The 12,107-nt window shown below is 36.1% G+C and overlaps 1 protein-coding gene across 1 annotated transcript; it reads right to left on the bottom strand.

The window, feature by feature from the left end:
• Positions 1-3: 3 nt before the first annotated feature.
• Positions 4-11,241, bottom strand: LOC104567258 (mitogen-activated protein kinase kinase kinase 1-like; the record flags this gene model as incomplete). Its single annotated transcript, XM_010214072.2, has 12 exons — positions 11,077-11,241; positions 9,566-9,772; positions 7,917-8,117; positions 6,976-7,092; positions 6,281-6,429; positions 3,899-4,020; positions 3,247-3,328; positions 2,934-3,111; positions 1,741-2,031; positions 1,346-1,467; positions 353-444; positions 4-68 (listed from the first exon to the last, which is right to left on the bottom strand). Coding segments are annotated over exons 1-12 (1,770 nt in total), but the record flags the coding sequence as incomplete, so codon positions are not given.
• Between the last annotated feature and the right edge of the window lie 866 nt (positions 11,242-12,107).

Raw genomic sequence — 12,107 nt, 5'->3', positions numbered from 1 at the left:
GCTAGATTCAGTTTGGGTTCCAAGAATACAGTTTAGGATACAATCAACACCACCAATACCGATGGACCCTATTAAAACAAAACAAGGAGTTATTATAAATACATTTAAGCTTTATCCAATCTAAATTCAATGAAGATCAGAACCATATCATATAAAAATACAGGTGTGCCCAAATTAACTCCCCCCTCCCACACACTCACCGCCCACCAAACTCCAAAGGACACTGTTCTTTATGCCATTTTGATTTCTGGTAAGTTAGGTCCGTATTAAATTTTAGACACTTCATTCTATTTGTTTGTACATATATAATGTTTTATATATATAAAATATATACATTAAGAGCTATTATTACCAGATTTAAGTATTTCTCTCCCAACTGCCAGCTCTCCCGCTTGGCCTTTACATATCTCCAATATTGTTGAGACCGAGAGTTGACTTGTTCGACTATAAGAAATTAAAACCAACAGTAAGTCTTAGCAGATGCTTCTCAAGAAAATAATTCTACTCATTACACTTCAATAATCATTAGCAATAGCTTGACACTCTGCTTGGAAATTGGTTTCACATCACTTGACCAATACACTTATATAATCCTATAAGATATTGATCTTTATGATATTTTTATAGGACACTTCCAGAAGCTTAAGTGCATCATCAATAAGAAAATAAATGAAAAACAAATAGAAATCCATTTCTTGTAGTTCTTTCCCCACACCCACATTTGCCAATTTCTTTGAAACTTCCAGGGAATAATCTATTAACAGCAATTCAATTACTTGTTAGGACCTTAGGACTTGTTAGGACATCACTTAGATATCTAACTCGCTTATTCATTTAATTTTAGTTATTCTATCACTAGACAGGAGAGAGGAGAAAAAAAAAACAAAAACCAAAAAACAAACACCACACACACACACGCCTGGCTGTAGTTTCAAACTCAGTGATTCTAACTAATGCTGCTTAGGAACTAAAATGAAAGAGACAAAATCCAGCTGAATCACTTCTGCACCTAGAGTCGTGTCGTTCCCCCCCCCCCGCCTTTTTTTTTTTTTTTTGGGGGGGGAAAAATGGGAAAAAGGCCTTTGAAAGGAGGACATCATTTAAGATCTGCAGGTACTAGAAAGAAATAGAATCAGATTCCTTCAAAACAACAGGAATTAGACCTTGAGACAAAAGCTGGTTGGCAGCAGCTAGGCTTTAGTCAAAACATACTATGATTTATTTATAGCCATGGCCCATACACCACTATTTGGTTTATTAGCTCTATATAAAATAGCGGCAAAGGAAGTTTCAAGACACTTCAACAACCTAAAATGGGTTTGAAGTTAATGAGTTAATGAAATACCTGTTGGCATCTGCACATTTAACTAATATTGTCTCTACAACTGGCTTGAGAAGTCGCTGTAGTTTAGTTCTCTCTGCCAACGTATGACAAGGAGTATATACCAGCATGGCTCTTAAGGTTTTCTAAGAGAAAGGAGAAAAACAATAGATATTAAATTAGCTATGCCAACATTTTTAGAGAGTTTCAAAAGGGGTTCATGCAAGTTCAGTCATGCCAATCTGCTTTTCCTGAGGATCTTATTCACCTTTTTCAGATGATGGTTACAAGTTAAAACCCATTCAGCAGCGATCAAAAACAACCGCTAGGATTCTTTTCTTTATATGTCTCCTCCTTTTCTTTCCCAAACCCTAGTCATTTGGAAATTACTAGAGTACAACAAATAAGCAACTACTTACTAAAGCAGCAACATACACTTTGTAGACAGGGTCGGCACAGACCATGGACAGCACACTGCAGCAGGACTCCACGACAACATCTCCTGAGATACTGGTCTGAGATGACCCACTAGCTGCTCCTAGAGCTCCAGCACTTGTGTTGTTCCTACTGCTGCTTCCAGAATTTCCAGTGCTTTCACCATTAGCCAGTAATAGAGCACCACTAACATCATGCGAAAGACGTCGTAGTGCCATCTCACGTATGTTCCAGTTTTGAGAAAACAAGCAGCCAACCAACTCCATTCCAAATACCTGCAAAGAGAAAAAGTAACACTGCAGGAGTCAAACCAAACACTGTAGGAGTCAAACCAAACACTGCAACTTAAGTACTTGAAACAAGCAGCCAAAAAGAACAAAGAAATGCTTCAGGTGAGGGGGAGAAAAAAAAAAGTCTTATGAAGTCTGACAGCAAAAGCATGACAGTGGATACACTATATTTTAAAAATATCTTGGATGGAAATGAAGCATCCTATACGATCATGCATCAGTACTCCAAATACTCTGCTAAACAGATGTCAGGGAAGGAGGACTGTACAGGCACTCACTAGGGGTAGAGCTATGATGTGATTCAGAGTAAGTTTTTCAATTGTTACAAGTACTCTGAACTGGTGCCAGAGTTAAACATTCATACATTAGAAGTCTCTCATGGCTCTACCTCAAGCTGTCCAATTTTTCATTTTGTTTCTCATCTCTGAACAAACACAGAAGACCACCCCATTATAATATTTTTTGTTTCACTAAGTGGAATTGGAGAACACACACAACCTTCTTCAGAGGGAATTAGTAGCATTAAGAAACTCATTCTTTTCTCTACACATACCAAAAGACGCTCAAGCTCCTGTGGGTGGTTTGCATTTTTTTCTGTTTAAGTGAAGCCAAACTGGAGATGTTAAACAAAACAGAACTCTTCTCATTCCAAACTTTTCCATAAGAAAGCTCCTCTAATGACCAAGAGCAGTGACAGGAAGATATAATGATTTTCAGTGTGTTTCATTGCAGGCCATTAGGCACAATGATCACAGCCTCTCCTGAAGATACATGTAGTTTTCACGTAGGAGCTGCAGGGATTGACTTACAATTCACCGAGTGACAAAATCAGATAAAACAGTTCAAAATCAGCTTTTACACTTGAAATTTTTACAACATAAAATTACCTGAATCCATGGCTCAGCTAAGTCTCTATAGGCAGAAGGGATCTGCTGGACCCCGTAATGAATAAGGTTAAAATTACTATCTTGGGTTCTTCTTTGTGATCCAGCCATAGATTGCTGTTGAGTTTGCTGCTGAACCACACGAAGAACAGAAGAATCCACAGGACTTGGCAATTCATGACTATAAAGTTAACAATAAATAACATGAATTAACAAGAGAAACATTTGGTGAAGGAAATACTTCAGAGTATTTAGGAATGTAAGCTAAACATTCAGAAACAACAACTCACTACATTCAGTAAAACTAAGTGCTTACCTATAGAAATCCTGTGATCTCCATTTAGATCTACAAAGAGGACATATAAGTAGCTCTCTGTTTCTCCTACATTCTTCTGCCCCTGAAATATAGCAAAAAGAAAATTGGTACTTTATGTTTACAGCATATCAAGCTAGAAGATGAGGTTATGATGTTAAAAATCATTAACTGGAACAATACAGGTCTTTTTATACCTCAAAGATACCCCCCCCCCAAAAAAAAAAGAATTAGAATATTGAGGATGGATTTCTATTTATTAAAGCAGACTGTGACTATTTATGTAAGGTAGTACATAAGCATATTCCATAGTTACTTAGATAACCCACGCTAGTAGTAGAGGGCTTTCAAGTCATTTAGTGAGAAGTGAAAGAGGGGTAAATGTCTGCTGCTAATCTCGCTCTAGTTGAAATTAATCTTCTCTCTCAGGTGGCACAGGATCAAACCTCTAGCCTTACAATTAACTTTTTTCTCCCCCATAGAGCATCATATGGCAAACTTGATTCACAAACAACTGATAAACCAAGAACTAACAATACCTAAACAATGCCAAAGTTTAAGAGCTTTGTTCTCCACTTAAGAATTTTTTAAGTATTAAATCTTAGTGATTTGAGTATATACAGGTACCAGAATTGAGACAAAGATGACAACATACATATTGACATGCAATGGTGGTGTAACTTATTCCTGCAGCCATCTTCACATACAGTCAAGCTCTCTTCATCCAGCATCCCTAACAAACAAATGGGGCATATCTGTTCTTCTTCATCCTTCATACTATAAAAACAGATATTTGCAACCGTAAAAATGGTGTATCAGAATTCTGAAAACCTTCAATAAAATGATCAGCCTCCAATTTGAAACAACCACCAGATCTCCAAGTAAGCAAGCAACCAAAATTGTAGAAGCATCAAGTACAGACACTACACTCTTGAAATGAAAGGAAAAATAATAAAAAAATAAAAATAAATAATAAAAAACAACAACACACACACGCGTCTTCAAACTACGTCATATACAAATTAGGGATTGAAAAGCCTAGCCTTAGGCACTTGCATTTTCCTCCTTAAGGCTTCTTTAAACAAACCAACCTTTACTTTTTTACTAATAGGTTTGTTTTGAAAAGTTAAGAACACTAAATTTTAAATTTTAAACTAAAAAAAGTTTTAATTGATGAGGGTCTGAAATTAAAAATTAATAGAGAATAACAGCCACCCTCATTTTTCTACCATACACAGAAACAGATTCATACAAACAAATAACACATCCCATGTAGATTAAAACATTCAGCTCAGTCTTAGATGTTTCAATTTTATTTATCCCCACTATATAATTAATAATAGATATAATCAGAGATTTCATCAGAAAAAATATTCAAAATCTTAAAGGTTAAGTGAAAAGAAATAAACTTAAGTCTTTTGCACTCTATTTAAATGTGAATATCTTAGTATTATTCATAAAAGAGTTAGAACTTGTATGTGTCTAAAATAGCTGGTTATATATAGCTTGCAAAAGCCATATATTGGTTTAGAAATGTTTAAAATAGCAATCTTAAAAATAACAATATATTTATGTAGAAGGGAATATATATATATATATATATATATATATGCACGCACACACACACAATGTATTTCCTTGCATTTTAAATGGTTGGCATTTTTCCCCCTTGAAAAAAACCACAAGGAGTTTACAATGAAAAATTCAGTTCCACGGTATAAAAACACATTTTCTATTTTTTATTTTTTGCAGAATTAGCAGCAAACCAAAAAAATGCAAGTCAGTGATTAACAGAATTGACTAAGATTATCCCAAGTACTTATGTTCTCTATAACTTATGTCACACAGAATTAGATTGCTGTACTGTGTCAGTATCTCATTGAACCATCAGCTGTACTAGCAAAGAACTTAAAAACCTCTATTCCTGATGCAGTGAAATCCATAACCCCATTAAGTTATCCCTATGTGGAAAAAAAAAATCTTCCTGGACAAGATATCTAAATAGAAGGAACTGGTATTTCAGAACACATCTCGTATTTCACCAGTTGGTTTGTATAATTTACAGTGACGTGATTTGACATTTGGAAAAATAAGTACAAGGCAGTGGGAAGTTAAGGTCACAATCTGAACATCAGAGTTACAAACCTGTCTAAACATATTGGTCTACATACTGATCCAGTGACAGGGCTACTGTCAAAGTAACACACCAAGGTGGTACTTTCTTTCACTAAAGAAAGCCTCTGTTTTAGGTGTCTTCTCTCAGAAGGCCTCTGTATAGCTAGTTCATTCATCCCAGTAACAAGTCAACAGACAAAACACTAAAGCAAATCTTTGCAAAAATCAGGAAAAAGAACACAAGCAAAAGCACTCAAGTAATAAGAGTTTGGAAAAGCCCAAAGAATCAGTTAAATTTAGAAATAGGGCATCTTTTAATATGTTATAAAAATCATCATAATGTAATAACTTCCTTAAAACAGTTTAATCATCCATTCTACATGGAGGGCAAATACTTCTATTTTTTATTTTTTAAAACCACACACAGAGTATGTTTACCTGGAAATTTTTCAATATATTGTCACAGGCACAAAGATTTCTCCATAGTAGAGCTTGCTTTCAAATGTTATTAGGGCAAGAGAAAAAATATCTTATGTTTTCATTTGTTAACATTTGCATGCATGCTGTATTTGAACAAATGCATACAAATACATAGGTTTCCAAAGTTAATAGATGTTCCAGGCTTGAAGAGGATTGCTTAGACTTCTAAAGTTTCCCAATTCCACAATGCATCCAAAGAATTATTTTCCCAACTCTCCCCCCCCCCTTCTCTCCTTCATTGAGACATAAGGTATAAATTGAATATGTCCACCTGGCACCAGGATGATTAATGTATACTTGACTTTTGATTGTCGATAAATACAGAGCTTTAACATGAGTTGAAATGAAAGCAGCTTTGAAACAAAAAGAATTGTGTAGGTGATTCTAAACCTCCAAAATCAGAAAAAATAATGCAGAATAATTTCTTTAGAAGAATACTAACCTGTTTTCTGAACTAGATGTGGAAGTACTAGATGATGACAATGTATGAGAGTTTGACATGCGTGAGACAAACTTCTGGATGGTGTTACGAGATGGAGCTTTGATCCTTGAGCTACGCCTACTGTGATATTTCCGGAACAAACTCTCAACCTGATATCAGAAAAAAACAGCAACAGTCATATTTATGCTATGAATATCTTGTATGTAAAGGTAATGATACAGAAGCTTAAACTACTGCTTAAAAACAAAATTTCATCTTCTCAATAATACATTAGCTGCAACAGCAGTAGCAGGAATTTCCAAAGCCTCACTACTAAATAGGCTGCAAGGAACATAGCAATTAACAGCTTTTTTGTTTTAAACAAATAGCTTGACATACACACCAATACTTATGAACACCCTTATTCTGTTTACCTTCCAACTATCAATGTTACAGATACACTAACCTGAGACAAAAATCCCACAAGATTCATATTATTCACTAAACTAAAGCTTCACAAGTTTTAGTTATTTCTTTTATTTGCAGATTTTTTTCTATTTACAGAGCTCTTAAGAATGAGTTAACAATATAATTAAAAGCATACATGCGTGTTGCTATGATAAGCAACAAAGTGTTCCATTTTAAAACAACATCCTAAAGACTTTTACCCAGATTTTATTTTAGATCTGTTATGAAGTCTATTAGACATATACTACCTCGAAGTTCTTCAGAGTCTTTCTCCACAGTATCGGGTCAGAGGGCTCCAGCTGGAATACTCGCAGCATAACAAACAGCAGATGGATACAAAATGTTCCACGCCCACAGCTACATGTCTGAAAAGAAAAGCATCATATGTTAGTATATGTTAGTATCATATGTCAGGGTCATGTTGTCTTGGTAGTCACACATTTAAATGCATAACAGATAGGTACACAATGCCAATTGCTAAAAAAAAAAAAAAAAAAAAAAAAAAAAGCAGCAGTTAGTGTGAAATATGTGAAATAACATTTTATATATTGGGCACAATACCTTAGGTGAAAGTGTAAATTCTCAAAACTTCATTGTGAAATATATACAAGAAACAGATGACAGTCAACTAGAAGCTCTTGCTGTTATTAATACTGAAAAGAATTTATACATGTAATCAGACAGCTGTAAACATGACGGCAATTAAATTTAAATGAGCTGCTTTATTTATAGAAAAAACTTAGGTGTTCCCAAAAGTAGCATCACAGAGTACTGAAAATATCTATCTGGACCACATTATGGGTATTAATGACATTATCGCACCTTTTAAGGGAAGTGATGTGTTTGTTACATATATATAGATAAGTCCATGAGTAGAGGAAATACTTTTTCACTCCAAGATGTGAAAATTTAAGACAATCAAAGCGCCAAATTTCAGCCAAAATATAATTATATATATAATACATAAAGTTATATATAATTAGGATCCATTGATAGGAATGAGAAGTACACAGAATAAGCTAAATATTAGTAACAACTTCCCACTGCATGTGCATACATTACATCTCTTAAATGTTTCCAGTTAACATGGGTTTGTGACTCTCACTTCATCCATCTATTCTGGTTTTGTACAGTTTTTCAAGACTAGCTATGTATTACTAAAAGCTGCCTATAACAAAAACATTCTCACCTGAGGCCCAATAAACACCCTGTACTTGTTATCAGGGCTGTCTCCTCCGATTAAGAAGGAGTTGGGTCCTATCTGCTGCAGCAGGTACAGCCTGGCTCTCATAACTTTGTTGACACGGCGATTCGTTTCCTCAGGGCTATATGGAGAGAAGCCATCTGGAGAGGGAGCTCTTCGAGGCGGTGTTATTCGGCCACTCTGCAACTACAAAAGTGGTTCCATCAAAGGTTGTCGGGACAGTGAATTTGGCTATTTCACTCTTATTGACAAAGATATAGATAGTTCCCAAAACCTGAAGAAACTACAACCTGCTTAGACTATGAATTTAAAAGAATTAACCTCCTTCCATGTGCAAAAGCAGCAGACAGAAGAAAAACTGTTTTTTTTTTCTTTTTTTATAAGAAGCTGGTTGACATTACAACAGAAAAGGAGTCTCTTAAATCGCTTCTATTTGCAAGTCTTCACTGGTAGCCTTACTGTTTTACTGAATTAACAGGTACAATTCAACCAGAAGGTCATTATAATGATTAGCAACAGAGGAAGTTATTATATAAGACAGGATTTCTTTATCTGTGAAATATATTAGCATTATACCCTTATGACTAGAGTTTATATCAGGGGACATATGGTCAATGAACTGCAGAGTAAGAAATTCCAAAGTGAAGGAAAAAGGATACCTCTTCCTCTCCTTTTCACAATGAAAACAACCTTCAGCTCAGGATGCTGTTTTTGATTATGGTAAATAAATTGCCACCACCAAATGAACCAATCCTTTTATTAAAGTTTTCTTCAATGCCTTGCATGAGTTCTAACATAAGTTAATGATTCTGCCTGATTTCAGGTTTTCTGCTTTGACTGACATCTACTTTGATTTTTAGATCATGTCACAAAGTTGCAGTTGAGTCACTGCCCATCACTTAATTACACAACAGACTTCACTTTTTCACATGAACAGTTAATATAAAACTAAAAGAAAGAGAACATCAACTGAGCAAAGTCAGAGTTAAATGGTTTGGTAATGTTTTCTTTAAATTTGAATTTCTCTTATCAAGAGGTATGGAGCTGTACTACGAGCGATACCTTCTATTTTGCCCCCAGCTCAGCAGAACGGCAGTAGAATGTTTTACTTCATTTTGGAAACTGAGTCCAGTGGGAGCAATGGGACAGTAAAAGCAATGAGATCCTATTCTTACAGCTTCACAGTGAAATTGTAGTAAATGAGTCACCTGAAGAATAACTGTGGATGAATGTTTTAATAAAAATAATCTACTGCTCAACTCTTCCATTCTTGATCTTCTCTAGTGAAGCCATTTAAAAATATTCCGGTCTTGATCTTCTTGAACACAATGATTTTAGAAAGCACCGTAAGGATGCATATACCTAAAGCTTCCCTAATACATACATAAAGAGCAGCCCTGGAGCAGAGAATCACAAAGAGCATACTAGTAACTCCTTTTTGCAGGAATCTTTGTTCAGTATCAACAGGCCTGTCCCCCTAGGGAACATATCTGCCAGGAAAACTGACATTCAAGACTTAGAGAAAAACAAACTTCTGGCATCTCTTTATGCAATCAAGCTAACAGAACACAGGTATCTCCAAAACTGGGTATCTAGTAGCAAAAATAATAATTACACCATAGTTCGTGACTTACAGGCACTGGAGATATCCTTTTTCTTCTGACTCCTGGCGATTCAGATTTAACAGTCCTCGAGGACGACGAAGAGGCGCTACTGGGAGAAGGGCTACGTCTCCCCTTATGCGTGGGTGAAGAAGCCGTGCTCTGTCCTTCAGCCTGAGATTCTAGAGACACTTTGCTCATTTCAGATCCATCTGCTTTCACAGGGATAGGTTTCACCACCTTGCAGGAATTCAACCATGTGTGTTAGTTTCAAAGATAATTGTTGTATGTGAAAACAAAACAAATTAATTGGAACTTGTGTTAGTAGCATTATACAATTAATTCATTACTTACACATATGGAGTCTGCAAATTCCTTTGATTTTAGTATTAATGTCTGGCAGGCATTAACTCTACAGAAATTTTTTCACGATTTAGAGGTTTGACTCAAAGTTAGAAGAAAGCTTCAAGCAATGCAGCCGTAGACCCTCTCCTAGATGGTTGTAGAGATCCCTCCAAATTAGGCAATAAATGGAAGGGATCCTCCTCCCTGCTAATGCCAATAAGCAAACTGTCTATAGGACAGCTCTGGGTTTGAGAAGGGGGAAGCATCCAAGCTGAAGTCCTTTTCTACCTCATGATTTGCACTTTGGCCACAAGACTAAATACTGTTTTGGAACAAAAGCATTTAAACCATCCTATTAAAGCTATTCCTTTACTAAGAAAAGCATTCCAGTTGAAGCAGGGTATACAGAAGAATGAAGCATTTGCTGCTTACCAGTGAGAGCACTGCCTGAGAAAGGGAAGACTTAGATCTATATTCTTAATCCAAGCACTGTTTATTTTACATTGGGAAGTCACTATATTGAAATGCTACCAATTAATGCAATGCTTGCTTTCTTTCCTAGAAGGTCAGAAGGCAAATGCACATGCCTAAGAACAGGTTACTGTTACCAATTGCTACTGCTTGAAAAGGCATTTAGGTTAAACTAGTAGTAATTGATAACTTTCTGTGCACCAGATTCTAATAAAATCCCAGAAACGTCAAGGAAAACAGTTGAGCAGGGGAATGACAGTTTCAAGTTATGCAGTTAAAAAAAATATAAAAGAAATTAAACTATTTTGTTTGATACGCTTTGAGCTGCTGGGCTTTGTGCTTGCAATACATGAAATCATGAAGCCCTTGAAAAAAAAAAACACAGGAGTACAACCAGCCCAGTGCAGTTTCATACTCACTGCAAGTTCTTCATTACATAAAAAACATAATAGTTTCTGTAGTTGCTGACGTTAGAGGGCAGTGTTGATACAGCCATGTTTTATATTAAGCTCGGCTTTTGGCTTCCCCCCGCCTCAGTAAAGTGTAATACACGTGTACATTTCAGAAAGTTGCCCACAATTTCCTGTTAAACAGCTCATTAAAATGAACAAAAGGATCAAAACTAAAAGCCCATGAGCTGCTTAAAGTTCCTAAAAGAATTTTTGCAACTTTCAGTGACTTCCATTTGTAATAATGACAGATACTGCCCTTCCTCAAAAGCCACTTACCACAGGGCCTCTCCTGCTTCTTCTTTCCAGCCATTCATGCTTCCAGGCTGGCATGCACACTGTCTTGAGTTTCTCCCTGATCATGCGCTCTTCTGGGCGGTCATCCATTTTCTGCAACCCCCTGAGGGTTTCTTTATTCTCCATGTCATGGCTACAGGAAAGAAAAAAGAATTTTCATAGGCATGAACACAGTTATTTTTAGTCAGAGCATAATGCCACAGAACTCAAATCTTGTGCCATTCCTCCCCACCATGCAATTAATAAAAACACTAACTCCAACAGGCTACAGTAAGCCCAGTAACTATTACTGTGATTAATTATGTATTTTGCAGTTTGGAGCATACCTGTTTAGAGGCACATTTCTTTAAAATATGCCTACTGCTTGGAATATCGGACACTCAATAAAAAGGCAAATCTTGGCAAATATTTAACCAATAAAAAGATCAACCCATATGTCATTTCCCAAATATTTCAGAAGTGTTGTGATTATTCATGCATTTACTGGCAACTGTAAACTCATATTTTAGAGCAACTTACACAATGCATATAAATTAATGCTAGGCTTCAACTTCATAGGATGCATATGCTTGCAACTACGCAATCCCGTGCATGAAACTCCTCTTCAAAAAATAGGAGTCCTGTAAGCTACTACTCAGTATGTTTAAACCAGAAGTCATGAAAGGAAGGCTAGTGTCCCTGAGAGCTGCTTTCTGAATGACCAATGACTCAAATGCACTTCTAGTCAGCTCCAAGTGCAGTGAAATTCACAGTAAATCATATCTGCAGAATGAAAGTGCAATCCATCTGGCTCATGCCTTCTGATCCACAGCAAAGCAGTTGCCTGTAATTGCCAGCAACAACAATAACAAAATCCCCAAAATACTCTCTCAGATACTGAGCAACAAACATGAACAGTCTGGAAGATTTCCTGATTCTGTTGAGCTATCTGCTAAATTACCCAGAAAACCATTCTTAAAGAGCAGCAAACAATCACCTTCGGGAAGCTTGCTGTCTTTCAAAAAAAAATAAGC

Source organism: Tinamus guttatus, unplaced genomic scaffold (genome assembly GCF_059628265.1).
Source record: "Tinamus guttatus ecotype Peru unplaced genomic scaffold, ASM5962826v1 Tinamus_guttatus_pri_ptg000482l, whole genome shotgun sequence".
Classification (NCBI taxonomy): Eukaryota; Metazoa; Chordata; class Aves; order Tinamiformes; family Tinamidae; genus Tinamus; species Tinamus guttatus.
This window is presented reverse-complemented; position numbering and strand designations above follow the sequence as displayed.